Genomic DNA, 15,332 nt, shown 5'->3' with positions numbered 1-15,332 from the left:
CATAGAAGTTCATTATATGGAGAGAAATCCTGAAATGTTTTCCTCAAAAAACAATTTCTTTACTACTGAAGAAAAAAAGGCATGGACATAGATGACAAGGGAGTGAGTACATTATCTGTAAATTTTTGTTCTGGAAGTGAACTACTACTTAAACTTTACCAGTCCCTCCAGTTTTTCGCGATTCTGCGATCGCTGAATTTAATGCAAAATCAACAAAATGTCGCATTTTTTTGCGATCCTGCATAATTTGTCATTTAACCGCAAAATAATCGCAAAAAATGGTTATTCAAATATTTCAATAATAAAAAGATTTTATATATATATATATATATATATATATATATATATATATATATATATATATCATGTTGATAAAGACGCTGCTCACGTGATGTCTGTGAGCTGTCTGTCTGCAGGGCTCGCAAGATCGATGTCCCTTGGGCTATTGTGTTTTTCAGTCGAGCTACCAAAATGTTTCACTGGCCTGCCGACCCGCTATCGTAAAGTAGAGGGCTTCTGTTGTTGCAAATGGAACGCCATAAAAGTTTTGAATTTGTTAAATAGTATAAGAAAAGTCTTAATTATAATTTTAAAAGTCAGCTAGGGACGGAAAGACGAATCTAAAGGCAATGATGTCATTGAATAAATATGAGCCCTGCACATTTCAAAGTCAAAACGCAGCACTGATGTCTTTAAATGAATGTATCTGAGTAGAACCGACTGTCCTCAGAAACGTGTCGTTGGCATTTTCATTTCATGCTGATAAAACAGCGTTAAAGCTGATTTGTATACAGCCGTTACTAGGGAAACGATAATATTTCAGCGCTCCTAAAGCGCCCCCTTGTGACAGAATTTTAATTTTTTAGAATTTTTTCCAATACATTTTTCAGCTGTTTATTTTTATGCAGCAAACACATAGGTTTTTAATGTGCCTTCTAAAAAATCTAAACAATTAAGACAGTAATATTTATGTTTTAAATAAATATGATAAATTATATACTTTATTTATCCCTTTTAATGGTATAAAGGCTGAAATGCCATTGTATAAGATATTGTTTTTGTGTGAATCTGTATCTGAATTATAAATCATGTCATTTTATGACCTAAAATTCTACCTTACATTGTCCAACCCCACTAATTCTGTTCATTTTACTTGTGCAGCTCTTAAAAAGGATCATACATTGCTTTAAATTGATATTTAAAAATTCTGCAGATACACTAAAGAGTGAAATAAAATTTCTTCCTTGATATTTGTTTATATTTGTGTATTGAAAACATATTTGATTGACATTTAGACTCCTGTTTGAATTTCTATATTTTAAAAAAAAAATTAAAAAGCTTTTTTATTTGGGCTAGTTCAATTAATTTTTGGGCTACCAAAATGTAAAGAGTACCTGAGATGCGACTGAAATGAAGTAGGCTATGTACAGTATAAATTTCTACACCTGCTGTTAATGTTTACTAAGGTCACATAAGAATATTGCCCATAGGTTATTTTAAAAGTTCAAATGTATCAGAATAAACAAATGTTATGTTTGATTTGTGTTATGTATGATAATTGAGCCTCTAACATAATACCTAATATGGTAAATGTGATGTCCTAATTATTAATAAATAAATTAAATAATTAAATAAATCGCAAAATTTTTCGCAAATTTCTAGGACATGCCACCACAAAATTTATAATTTTCATCGCAAAAATCACAAAAAAAAATCGTGAAATCCTGGAGGGACTGCTTTACATATAGCATTTAGGTGAAATGCTATAAGACTGTGTTATTAGTCAGCGTTTGTCAGGCACTCAATAGCACACAAATAGTCGAGTGAAATGTTATGGTGTTTCTGTGAGTCGGTTTGGTCACACAGTCTACTCTACTCACCCTCTCCACTGCCTCCACCGTGAACTCGTCTGTATTCACTGACTCCATTCCCAATCCTCATTAACTTCCTTATATCCTATTCTTGTGCTCAGTAACAGTCGGTATTCAGTGGCAATGTGTGAGGGGGTGTTTTTGGAGTCCTGTCAGGTCATGTGTGCAGATCTGACGGGATGGTCCTACACACACGTGGGTCGCACTAAATAACAGCTGACGGGACTGACGCCACACGCCATTCACCTCACACTCAAATCAGTCGCTACATTCACATTCGATTCGAACACTCTAATAGTCTGAAGCCCTGTTTGCGCTCTTTACAAACAAGCTGTCGTTTAGACCATAGGTTGCGCTTAACCACACCCCGCTGTCGAAGCCCAGACCCCGCGGGATATTTTTAGCTCTGATGATGTCCGCTGTCATCTAACGGAAAGATCATCCCGGGAATCACAGAGCGAATCTACACGGTGTCTCGCTTTGAGTCGCTTTATCTAACATGAGGACTCAAAGCGTTATTATTATATGGACTGCGATGGTTCTTCATGTATCTGTCATCAAAGGTAAGCACATGGCTTATGGTTTACTTGGTTTTAGCGCGATACAGCAACAGGATTCTGTGATGTTACAGTATCTGCAGGCTTTGTCTTGTCTCGGATTCTCTACTGATATCACACTGATTTACACAAGTGTTACTTGTTTGAAATCACATTTTTTTAGCCTGTGGGAAAACAAATATAGAGCAAAATATGTCCATCCATCCTCCATCTGTCCATCTCTATACAGTATGCTGGAAATTTAGATTTGATCACAGGAATACATTACATTTTAAAATGTATTCAAATAGAAAATAGTTATTTTAAAAAGTAAAAATAGAAAAAAAAAAAATCTATCATATGTGACCCTGGACCACAAAACCAGTCATAAGGTTAAATTTGACAAAACTGAGATTTATGCATATGAAAGCTCAATAAATAAGCTTTCTATTGATGTATAGTTTGTTAGGATAGGACAATATTTGACTGAGATACATCTATTTGAAAATCTGGAATCTGAGGGTGCAAAAAAATCAAAATACTGAGAAAATCACCTTTAAAGTTGTCCAAATTAAGTTCTTAACAATGCATATTACTAATCAAAAATTACATTTTGATAGGTTTACAGTAGGAATTTTACAAAAAATCTTAATGTAACATGATCTTTACTTAATTTCCTAATGATTTTTGACATAAAAGAAAAATCAATAATTTTGACCCATACAATGTATTTTTGGCTATTGCTACAAATATACCCCAGCGACTTAAGACTGGTTTTGTGGTCCAGGGTCACATATATTTATCTGTATATTCACACATGAAAAGTATTTCACCTTTGACAATTTACATGTTAAAATACTGCAAGGATCGAAAGATTAAAATAATAAATTACATTTTAAAATGTATTCAAATAGAAAACAGTTATTTTAAACAGTAAAAATAGATCTATCTATCCATCCTTCTATCTGTCTATTCACACTTTTGAAAAGTATTTCATCTTACAATTTACATGTTAAAATACTGCAAAGATTGAAAGATTTAAATAGTAACAATATATTTGGGAATAGAAAAAACTGATGTATGTTTATTCTCTCATTTGTATTCATTTGCATTTTTTTCTTTTAGTGCTAATTAGATTCTCAAAGTGAGATCTCGGTTCTTAGTGTCAATTTCATTTTAACTGGATGCATAGGTTGAACTGACACAATTATCTGTTGCTGACGTGGGAGACTTGGGTTCGAATCTGGCATTTTGTTGTCATACATCTACCGTTGAGGTCAAAAGTTTACACCCCCAATTCAGAATCGGCAAAATGTTCATTATTTTACTAAAATAAGACGGATCATACAAAAATGCATGTTAATGTTTATTTAGTACTGACCTGACCTGAATAAGAGATTTTGCATAAAAGATGTTTACATATAATCCACAAGAGAAAACAAGAGTTGAATTTCTAAAAATGACCCCGTTCAAAAGTTCACATTCCCTTGATTCTTAATACTGTGTTGCTACTTGAATGATCCACAGTGTTTCCTCAGAAAAATCCTTCAGGTCCCACAAATTCTTTGATTTTCCAGCATTTTTGTCTATTTGAACCCTTTCCAACAATGACTGTATGATTTTCAGATCCATCTTTTCACACTGAGGACAACTGAGGGACTGTGGATATGCAACCATTACAGAAGGTTCAAACGCTTACTGATGCTTCAGAAGGAAAAAGCATGCTTTAAGAGCTGGGGGTGAAAACTTTTGAACAGAATGAAGAATGACATTTTTCTTTTTTAGCCTAAATATCATATTTTCTCATTTAGTATTGCCCTCCAGAAGCTACAGAAGATGTTTCCCAGAAGACAGATAATAATAATAATAATAATAATAATAATTTATGCTGATCTTCAAAATCAAAAAGTTTTCAGCCCCCGGCTCTTAATGCATCAGTGTTTCCTTCTGAAGCATTAGTGAGCGTTTGAACTTTCTGTAATAGTTGCGTATGAGTTGTCCTCAGTGTGAAAAGATGGATCTCAAAATCATACAGTCATTGTTGGAAAGGGTTCAAACACACAAAAAATGCTGGAAAACCAAAGAATCTGTGGGACCTGAAGGATTTTTCTGAAGAACAGCGGGCATGTTTAACTGTTCAGGACAAACAAGGGACTCATGAACAACTATCACTAAACAAAAAAACACAGCTGTGGATCATTTCGGTAACAACACAGTATTTAGAATCAAGGGGGTGTAAACTTTTGAACCGGGTCATTATTCTCTCTTGTGAACTATATGTACATTAATGTGAGGTATCTTATTCAGGTCAGTACTAACTAAACAATAACAATGCATTTTGTATGATCCCTCTTATTTTAGTAAAATAATTAACATTTTGCAGATTCTGAAAGGGGGATGCAAGCTTTTGACCTCAACGGTGATAGCTAAAAATAATGCTAGGATGATGATATTTTCAAAAACCTTTGCATGTGAGGGCAAAATCTCCATGTATCTGGTTTGTTTGTTCCTCTGCTCCTTCTTTTACACATAAAGGTCACAACTGCTTTGTTCTGTGGATTCACTGTGTGACCAGTAAACACGACTCTACATCTCCGGGCTGGAACGCCCACGTAACCGATTCAGCATGAGAACACACAGCGTTCTTCCTGTAGCTTCCCCCAAATCAAATAAACATTTCATGGCATATTAATTTTTTCCCCCCTCCACACTCATGTTTGTTTTCTAGATTTAGAAAGAACGAACAGACTGGAACTGTTTCCTCATGCAGACATTTTCTATTTCTCCCCAAGGTCAGACCACAGACTCATCCGCAGACGTGAGATCCCCTCTGAATGAAGATCGCATGACTCCAGAAAGTGACATTTCGAAATCACAAGCCACTACAGCCTATCAACGCGTCTCCACTCCTTCAGAGGATTTCTCAACCGCCGAGGTCACACCTACTGTTCCTCCTCCATCGCAGTCATCTAAAGACGCCATCGTGCACAATGACACTTCTCCTTCACCAGGCATCTCACAGACCCCTGCGCTACAAGATGTCACCACCCTCAACACAGACACAGCCTCAGCACCAGGCAAGACTAATGCAATTAAACCTAATCTAATTGCAAAAGCTATTCATCATTAATCAGTCTAACTTAGGTTTGAAAACAAATTTGCCATCCATTGTGTTGAGAAAAACAACATAGACAAGGCTGCGACAGTTTAAATGACAGTCTGTATTCAGTTGAAAAGATAAAATGGAAAGGACGGCACTAAAAAAATGCGGTGCACACTCAAGTTAATATTTCAGAATGAAGGATTCATTAGTTTGAATATACACTAAACCAAACACTATCATAACATCTTTATGTTTCAAAACATCCCATGTTTCAGTCTGTAAAAATGCACTGTGAAAATTACTTTTCTAATTTGTAAATGAAACATTATTGCATGTTTTTTCTTGTTTAATTCAATATGTTACTGTTTATTTGTAATTAATTGTAAAATCTACTAGCAATTTCTGAGTGAAAACTACGTCTACACCTTTTTCCAGTGTGGGATTAACAATTTTTACAAATTGCTAGTAAAATGTATAAATAATTTCAAGTAATACATTGAATTAAACAGCACAGTAGAAAGACTGAACTACTATTTTCTTGTAAAATGAACACCAATAATATTTTTTAGCCCTTTTCCCCTTAATATGTCAATAATTTTACTTAAAACAAATATTTTTTTACAGTGTGCTCTAGTCAGAGCTTTCTAATAAAATTTCTAGAAATTTGGTTCGATTATGACCTATTTCTAAATGCTTCAATAAAAGTGTTTAACTTTATATGGGCTATTTTCCAAAACTGGTTCAAAGTCAGAGTTGGAAACGTCTTAAAAAACGTCTTTTTCCTTTTCTTTTTGCAAATTGTACAGTATCCAAGGCATTTTAGTAACTGTGCAGTTAATTCTCATGCTGTATTTTCATAAAGTTTTAAATATTCCCCAAATTTGTCACTACCGAAACACAGTAATATACCATTTAATTAGAAGAGTTATATTGACCTATTAAGAGTTTGCTTACATTTTTCCTTGTCAATCTATTTATTTAGATTTTATTTAAAAGTTTTCAGAGTTAGATAAATAACAGTTACAACTTTAACAATATTTCAAGTGTGATTTATGAGATTTGTTATATTTTGAATTCAATTTTTCTTTGTAAAAGGCAAAAAGGTGATCATACTGATTTCAAACATAAGGATTCATTAGTTTGAATATACATTGAACCACACACTTTCATAACATCTTAGTTGATAATTCAGTATACTTTGTTTTTGACAAAACATATCACATCACATTACAGAATTTTAACCTACATACTAAAACTCTACTAAACATACTAAAATACTAAAAATGTGCATAACTGTACTAAAATTTAGTTTATTTTCCCCAGGCTCGTCAGGCTGGTTTTAGCTGGTGGTTTCCAAGCCTGACCAGCTAAGACCAGCCTGGAAAAGTGGGCAAAACCCCTCTAAAATCAGCCTGCTGACCAGCTAAAACCAGCCAACCAGCCTAGGCTGGTTTTAGCATTTTTTTTTCACCAGGGATTTTTTAAAAATTTTCAGCATATTTACTCACCATGTAGCTATGAGAGAGAGGGACACATTAATATTTCCTGATCATAAATGTGGGTGTGTAGTTAAAATTAGTCTCAGCCAATGGACTAAAACATTTTTCAGTAGTGACATGAAAATCCCGGACACATTTTTTACATAAAGTTTCAGAATTTACAAAGAAAATCTAAAAGAAATACATATTTTTTGAACTTCAATTTTTAAAACTCAAAAATATTTGCAACAACTATGGAATAAAATGCTAAAATTTATTTCAATATCATTTTCGTAAGTTGAAATTGAGGGGTTAGCATTCGGGACAGCCACCTCCCAATTGAAAGTACTCACTAAATGATGATTATATATATATTAAACTTACTGATATTTTTAATATTATTTCAATAGATATTAGAAGGATCTTAGTAAACATCTAAGATTTGAATACTTAAATGCTTTTAAAATGTGTTTTTTGGTTGTGGGACAGCACTTCGCACCAATTCAGAATGGCCCATATTGGCTTTATTATATCTTCCACACTACTCTCTAGATGTCCTCATTGACATCGGTCATTGAAAAACCAATACTGGTCAACCACAAGCTGAGATGACAGTAGCAATGGTGGCAATGCTCCATATTGTTATAGAAGAAACACGATGAACACGATGTTTCAGGTTTCATGCTCTGACATTTGCGTTTGTCTTCTCGTGAGAGTGCTTTCATGTGGGTGTACATTGCTTTGTTCTACTTTAAAGATAAAACACTGGGCTTAATGTGACCGAATCCAGACTGAACTCGTGCGTCTCTCTGGGAAAGTGCCACATTCCACCCACTTGATCAAACGTCTGTCCGTAAATAATGGCTGGACGTGGGTGTAACATTTTGGAACGCGACTGTGTTTGTAAATAATATCCCTCTCTCATACTGTCATTTCACTGGAAACACAGCTATATTTAGGGCAGTTGAATATCTACTTATTGGTTTACTGCACTTATGCCAGACCCTAAGTATGACGGTTAGAAAACAACCTCAAAACACAAGTTCTTCAAAACAGTTTTTCCCTGGTAGACAGTAAAACGGGTAAAAATACCATAGACTTACATTGAAGTAGAGACCCGAGACCACCCAGAACACCCACAACCAGCTAGAATAGTTGTATATAGTTGTATATTGTAGCTCATTCATTCATTTTTCTCCTACAGGTTCTTCTGCTAGCAGCCCGTCAATTTCTAATTTGAACAGCACCGTTTCATATTCAGTAGCCACCACAGCTCCTGCGACATCCATCAGTCCAAGTGAAGGACCTCGGACTGTCTCTACTACAGCCAGCAGTGTGACCCAGAAAACACAGACAGCTCCACCATTCACTGTCACTTATCCTCAGACATCTCAGGTTGCCCTGACCAGCAGTTCAAAGGTCACTGGACCTGCTCCTTTGGAAAAAGACCAGGATGAACCTTCTGAACTGGATGTGGGGGATCAAGGTGTGTGGATAGCAATTTTTTTTTCTCAAAAATGAACATTCTGTCATTACAGTGAGAAAAAAAAAATTAATCCCCTGCTGATTTTGTACGTTTGCCCACTGACAAAGAAATGATCAGTCTATAATTTTATTGGTAGGTTTATTTTAACAATGAGAGACAGAATAACAACAAAAAAATCCAGAATAACGCATTTCAAAAAAGTTATAAATTGATTTGCATTTTAATGAGTGAAATATTTGATTCCCTATCAGTCAGCAAGATTTCTGGCTCCCAGGTGTCTTTTATACAGGTAACAAGCTAAGATTAGGAGTACTCTCTTAAAGGGAGTGCTCCTAATCTAAAGTTTGTTACCTGTATAAAAGACACCTGGGAGCCAGAAGCAATCAATCGATCAGATTCTAAACTCTCCACCATGGCCAAGACCAAAGAGCTGTCCAAGGATGTCAGGGAAAAGATTGTAGACCTACACAAGGCTAGAAGAAGGTGACAACAGTTGGTGTGAATATTCACAAATGGAAGAAACACAAAATTACCGTCAATCTCCCTTGGTCTCCATGCAAGATCTCACCTCGTGGAGTTTCAATGATCATGAGAACGGTGAGGAATCAGCCCAGAACTACACAGGAGGATCTTGTCAATGATTTCAAGGCAGCTGGGACCATAGTCACCAAGAAAACAATTGGTAACACACTACGCCGTGAAGGACACACAAGGTCCCCCTGCTCAAGAAAGCACATGTACAGGCCCGTCTGAAGTTGAACAATGGACATCTGAATGATTCAGAGGAGAACTGGGTGAAAGTGTTGTGATCAGATGAGACCAAAATCGAGCTCTTTGGTATCAGCTCAACTCACTGTGTTTGGAGGAGGAGGAATGCTGCCTATGACCCCAAGAACACCATCCCCACTGTCAAACATGGAGCTGGAAACATTATGCTTAGGGGGGGTTTTCTGCTAAGGGGACAGGACAACTGCACTGCATCAAAGGGACAATGGATGGGGCCATGTACCGTCAGGGCCAGGGTATTGACAATGGGTCATGGATGGGTATTCCAGCATGACAGTGACCCAAAAAACACGGCCAAGGCAACAAAGAAGTAGCTCAAGAAGAAGCACATTAAGGTCCTGGAGTCTCCAGACCTTAATCCCATGGAACATCTGTAAAGGGAGCTGAAGGTTCGAGTTGCCAAACGTAAGCCTCCAAATCTTAATGACTTGGAGAGGATCTGCAAAGAGGAGTGGGACAAAATCCCTCCTGAGATGTGTGTAAACCTGGTGGCCAACTACAAGAATCTGACCTCTGTGATTGCCAACAAGGGTTTTGTTGAGTCATGTTTTACAAAGGGGTCAAATACTTATTTCACTCATTAAAATGCAAATCAATTTATAACTTTTTGTTGTTGTTGTTGTTGTTGTTGTTCTGTCTCTCACTGTTCAAATAAACCTACCATTAAAATTATAGACAGGTCATTACTTTGTCAGTGGGCAAACGTACAAAATCAGCAGAGGATCAAATAATTTTCTCCTCACTGCCATGTCATTCCAAACCTATTAAACATTCGTTCATCTATGGAACACAAAATAAGATATTTATCTTATTTTTTATTTAATGAAATCCAGGCAACCAAAAGTTTTAAGTTCATAAAGATATTATAGAGGGGTTACATTTGTTTGAATTACGTCTTTGGAATTGCCGTCGAGGTCTAGTAAGCACAATGACAGATGATAATTTCATTATTTTTCCATTTGCATTTACTTCTGTGGTCTGTACTTGATGTTCCTTCAGTTTTATTAGTTCCTGTGATAGTGATAATCAGTTTCCGCTCCATTCATCAATCTTCTAGAGTCAGGGAAGGTTCCCCACCGCCCTTCATCTCCCCTGGATCCCCTGCTCGCCGCTCTGGTCACCATTTTCATTATTTGCACTGCCATGGTCTCGGCCGTCCTCTTCCTCAGGTTCCGTCAGAGAAGTGAGCATCCAGAATTCCATCGGCTTCAAGACCTGCCTATGGTGAGTCTTGCATTCGGGCATCAAGTTGTGACACTTAAAACTGAGACCTTTGGAAGTTTTATCGATTTGATTAGAGGTTGAACAATTGATTGGTATTGCTAGAACAATACCGATAGTTTTTTCAGGTTGCATCCATTGCTGGACCAACTGAGAAGGGCCACTGTTGTTAGACAGAACAAGAGCGGCCTCTAGAGGCAAAATCAATGACGCCTTGTGGACTTTGTTTGTTTTACGCATTATATTTAAAGCTAGTGACTAGAAAGCAAATTGATATTTCATGCAGTCAACAGAAAAAAAACTGAAACGAATCCAATTTCAGTTGTTTTTTATTGTCACTGTACTACATATTTTGTTATTTTTATTAGATAATAGTATTCTATTCTAAAAGTATTGTAAAATAGAGGCAAATAAAGTGAGACAATATATATGCAATACAGTTGAGGTCAGATACATACACCTTATACACACAAAATAAGAGGGATCGTACAAAATGCATGTTAATTTTTTTTAGCACTGACCCGAATAAGATATTTCGCATAGAATATGTTTACTTATAGTCCATAATAAAAAATAATAATATGACCCAGTTTAAACAATTACATGCACCTGATTCTTAATACTGTGTTGTTACCTGAATGATCCACAGCTGTGTTTTTTGTTTAGTGATAGTTGTTGGTGAGTCTCTTGTTTGTCCTGAACAGTTAAACTGCCTGTTGTTCTTCAGAAAAATCCTTCAATTCTTTGGTTTTCTCAGCTTTTTTGTGTAATTGAACCCTTTTCAACAATGCCTATGATTTTGAGATCCATCTTTTTACACTGAGGACAACTGAGGGACTCATATGCAACTATTACAGAGGATTCAAACGCTCACTGATTCTTTAGAAAGAAACATGCATTAAGAGCCGGGGGTGGAAACTTTTTGCATTTGAAAGGGTAAATTTAACTTATTTGGGAAACATGTAAGAATCTTCTGTAGCTTCTGAAGGGCAGTACTAAATGAAAAAAAAGTATTTAGGCAAAATAAGAAAAACGTACACATCTTTATTCTGTTCAGAAGTTTTCACCCCAGCTCTTAAGGCATTTTGTTTCCTTTTGAAGCATTCTGAGCAGTTTGAACCTTCTGTAATAGTTGTATATGAGTTCCTCAGTTGTCCTCTGTGTGAAAACATGGATCTCAAAATCATAGTCATTGTTGGAAAAGGTTCAAATACACAACAATGCTGAAAAACCCAAACATTTGTGAGACCTGTGGGATTTTTCTTTAGAACAAAACAAGTAAATAAATAAAACAGTTGTGGATCATTCAGGTAACAACACATTAATAACTGTATTAACATGCAGTTTGTATGTTCCATTTTATTTTGGTGAAATAATCAACATTTTGCAGATTCTGCAAGGTGTATGTAAACTTTTGACTTCAACTGTATGCATCTAATTTTAATGCTATGGTATTTGTGTAGATATTTACTTTTATATGAAATGTTAACACTTTTCAATGAAAGTCAATTTGTAACATTAATTAAGAATGATAAATGCTGTAGTTGTATAGTTTATTGTTAGTGTGCTAATTTCATTTACTAAAAATAATTATTTACTAAAAAATATTTTTTTTATAATGTTCAGCACTATTTTACATGAAGTGTTTTCATTCAGTATCCATTTTAAAAACTAATCAGTTGATTCATTGTTTATCGGCAAGAGTGGTTAAACCTAGTTGTCGTTATCTGTAAAATCCACTATTGGTCAACCTCTGAATGGTAATTGTGTTATGTTTTGCAAATCAACTCTGATTGCGATAAATTTAGAGAATTTAAGTGCTGACCAAAAAATAAAACCCTGATGTGCTTTTCTGCAGGATGATCTCCTAGAAGACACGCCATTGTCAAGATACACCTATTAGAAAAAATTCCACCATTTCATTATTTGATTCCTCAGGCAACTAGTGTTCCTTAAAGACGGCTTTCTCAACTGATCTCCAATTATGGTTTTTGATGAGTCTCAGGAGGCTTTGATGGTGAAATGTGGTTGTGTAATATTGGAATTAAAAAATTTAATAAAATATGGGTTTCAGAAAATAGAATAAAACAAGATAATTAGACTTATTCTCTGTTAAATACGTTACAGTTTCTTAATAAACAGGTGTTTAGTTAAAGATAATGTTTGAATTTCAAAAAATTCACCTTAGGAATTAGGGGTGCTCCGATTTTGCTGATAACACGAAGGAGCAGTCTCTGCCGATCCAATCTCCGATATCGATCTTTTTAAATCATTATTTTTTATCATGTAGAATTACAGGATATTTAGGCTTTTAATCATTTTTTTAATTTAAGGGGCGGAGCCTTTTTTTTGACATTTTTCAAAAATATATATTTATCTATACATGTTTGATAATGCAGTGCATTTTTTTTTTTTTAGAATTGTGCAATTATTGCACAATAGCTTACACACAGCACAAGCCTGATTTCCACAAACACATTTATCCAAGTTATTAAAAAATGCTTTTTCAGCATTGTGATAAATTTTTTTTACACAGTAGAGTAATCTTTCATAGACGAGTTTAAACACAATATAAGCAGCACATTATTCAATGCTTTTAACTTTTGCATTTACTTCTCGATTTGTATATTAAGTTGCTCAAGCAAGTGCCAAAACATTAGAACTGCTTATGTTGTCACAAATATTCTAAATTAAAAATTACTATTGACAGAAACAGTTCTACTGCCTTTTCTTTTGCATTTAAATATTTATATTTATAATCTTTATAAAGGAACTTTGTTTCCCTACCTTTGACATATATAATTGCCTTGTTTGTCTAAAAATGCTCTTTTCCTTTAAACCTAACCAAAAACCCATAAGCGTTGACTGTGAAACACAGCAGACGTTAATTATATGCATTTATGGTGTAATTATGACATTTTCGTTTTAATCCTTGTTCATATTTACCGCAAACAATGCGCTGTCACTTTAATTCTGCAATCAGAACGGATATGATCTCTGCACTGCTGCAGACGCACCGCTCCTGAAATTCACAGCCAGATCGCAACCGTGTGCAGCTTGAACGCTTTAATCCGTTAACATTAGGGCTGAAAAAATATGCACTGCAAATGGAGTTATGTGAAGCTGCCGTTATATGTGTGCACTTCGAGTGTGCATGAGCGCCTATAGTCTCCAGGAGAGTGCTGAATGGTTAAACACTGGAAATAATTTAAAAAGAAATGCAATTTATAAACATTAGCGACGATGCAACAATTCCTGTGTCAACTGTGCAGCGTGCAGTTCGCTTATAATCAGAAGCGATGTGGTGATTGAAAGTCATTTGTGCACTTTGAAAGAGAAAGAGACAGAGAGTGCTGTCATTCACTTGCGCTGTTTGTGAAATTTCAAATTACGTTATAAGTTATTTAACTAAGAAATATGAATTGTGCCTCACCTTCAGCATTATAATTGTTTTACCCGCGCCGGACAGAGACTGAGACAGTGCCGCCGTATGTCGAGCCAAACCTCTTACGGCATGCACGTCACCAGCTTTAGATCGGTTTATGAGATCAGCCTTTTTAGAGACCACTGATTAAACATCCCAAAGCGATTATCGGCCGATAGTGATCAGTAGCCTATCAATCGGAGCACCCCTAAAAGGAATAACTACAAACATGTAGAGAAACTATAACAAAAGTTTCCTACGAACATTACATGTAGAAGAAACAATTCACATTTCAGTAACTCGCTTGAGATAATTTGCTTGTTTTTTGTACTTAAAAATTGCTCAATATTATGACACTATCATTTAGTTCATCCTAAACATAAACTCTAAGGTACGGTCACATTTACCACTGTCCAGCAAATTTCCACAGTTGAAATACATTTTAAAAGGATTTTGGAAAGTGAAAGATTTTCCCCATGCAGATGTCAAGGTTTTAAGTACTATTGACAGTATAAACAGACCTTTTTTGTCCACAAAATGTAACCGCACCTTAACTTTTACATAATGTTTTATTCTAAAGGTCTACAATTTCTTGAATCTACACAAGCAAATAGTACTGCACTTTTATTTTGTTTAAGGGGCTTTGTTTTATTTTCCAAAAGAAAAGTTTTGGAAAACAGTTTCCTGGGTTTAGCATAAATGTCTCTGGACTTTTGCACTGTTAGAGATATGACATTGTAGTAAGGAAAATGTTCATTTTTTTATGTGACAGTGTTGTAGAATAAGAGCAAATTTGGGTTACGCTGAATTGTGATTTTGCTATTTATGACAAAGTTGATTGTCCGGATCGATAATGAAGGTACGTGAAATAACTTGAAATGTATTTTAGCATATTCACTTCTGTCTACGCTGGTGTTTGTGGTAAACCTAGTGCCTAATGTACTTTGTGCCAAAACTGATTTGCGGTAAACAAACTGATAATTATATATTGCACAGTTGTGTTGTTGAGATGAACCTTGTAAAGATAAGAGTTTGTAATAAAAGAAGAAAAGTGTTTTGTGTGTGTGTGTGTGTGTGTGTGTGTGTGTGTGTGTGTGTGTGTGTGTGTGTGTGTGTGTGTGTGTGTGTGTGTGTGAAGCTTCATGCTTTATCACAGTTATATTAGTCAAGCCTAAAATATAATCAGTACAAATATGAATTATATAGAATTTTTATTTTTGAAAAATTAAAACTAGCAACAATTCAGATTTCATATCTGCTGTATATAAGGAAAAGATACATATTAAGGGTGGAACAGTAAGCTACATCATGTTAACGGAGAACAACATTTAATATCATAGTAAAAACAGAAATACTGTAATGAACATGGTATCATTCGAATAATATAGATAGCACTGCACAAAATAAATTCATCTTAAATTAATTAA

General features: G+C 35.2%; 2 protein-coding genes across 2 annotated transcripts in view; one reads left to right on the top strand and one right to left on the bottom strand.

The window, feature by feature from the left end:
- The window catches only part of ipo13a (importin 13a), a 34,313-nt gene extending 32,323 nt beyond the window's left edge, over positions 1 to 1,990 (bottom strand). The window contains exon 1 of the mRNA XM_073848149.1: positions 1,881 to 1,990. Within this exon, the coding sequence (XP_073704250.1) occupies positions 1,881 to 1,928 (48 nt within the window). The 5' untranslated portion in view covers positions 1,929 to 1,990. The remainder of the gene's footprint in view (positions 1 to 1,880) is intronic.
- Positions 1,991 to 2,303: 313 nt separating this feature from the next.
- On the top strand, positions 2,304 to 13,732 carry LOC141343584 (uncharacterized). The gene is made up of 5 exons (XM_073848151.1): positions 2,304 to 2,434; positions 5,200 to 5,484; positions 8,193 to 8,474; positions 10,318 to 10,484; positions 12,340 to 13,732. Exons 1-5 carry the CDS (start codon positions 2,371 to 2,373, stop codon positions 12,382 to 12,384), a joined length of 843 nt encoding a protein of 280 aa, XP_073704252.1. The 5' UTR covers positions 2,304 to 2,370; the 3' UTR covers positions 12,385 to 13,732.
- The last annotated feature ends 1,600 nt before the right edge of the window (positions 13,733 to 15,332 follow it).

Source organism: Garra rufa, chromosome 10, assembly GCF_049309525.1.
Source record: "Garra rufa chromosome 10, GarRuf1.0, whole genome shotgun sequence".
NCBI classification, from domain to species: Eukaryota; Metazoa; Chordata; class Actinopteri; order Cypriniformes; family Cyprinidae; genus Garra; species Garra rufa.
This window is presented reverse-complemented; position numbering and strand designations above follow the sequence as displayed.

What these genes read in the sequence shown, in the direction of transcription:
- LOC141343584 (XM_073848151.1), top strand. Translation starts at nt 2,371, where the DNA reads ATGAGGACTCAAAGCGTTATTATTATATGGACTGCGATGGTTCTTCAT. An exon ending in TCATGTATCTGTCATCAAAG is followed by an intron (nt 2,435 to 5,199) that starts GTAAGCACATGG and finishes TTTCTCCCCAAG; the next exon opens with GTCAGACCACAGACTCATCC. An exon ending in ACTGGATGTGGGGGATCAAG is followed by an intron (nt 8,475 to 10,317) that starts GTGTGTGGATAG and finishes TCAATCTTCTAG; the next exon opens with AGTCAGGGAAGGTTCCCCAC.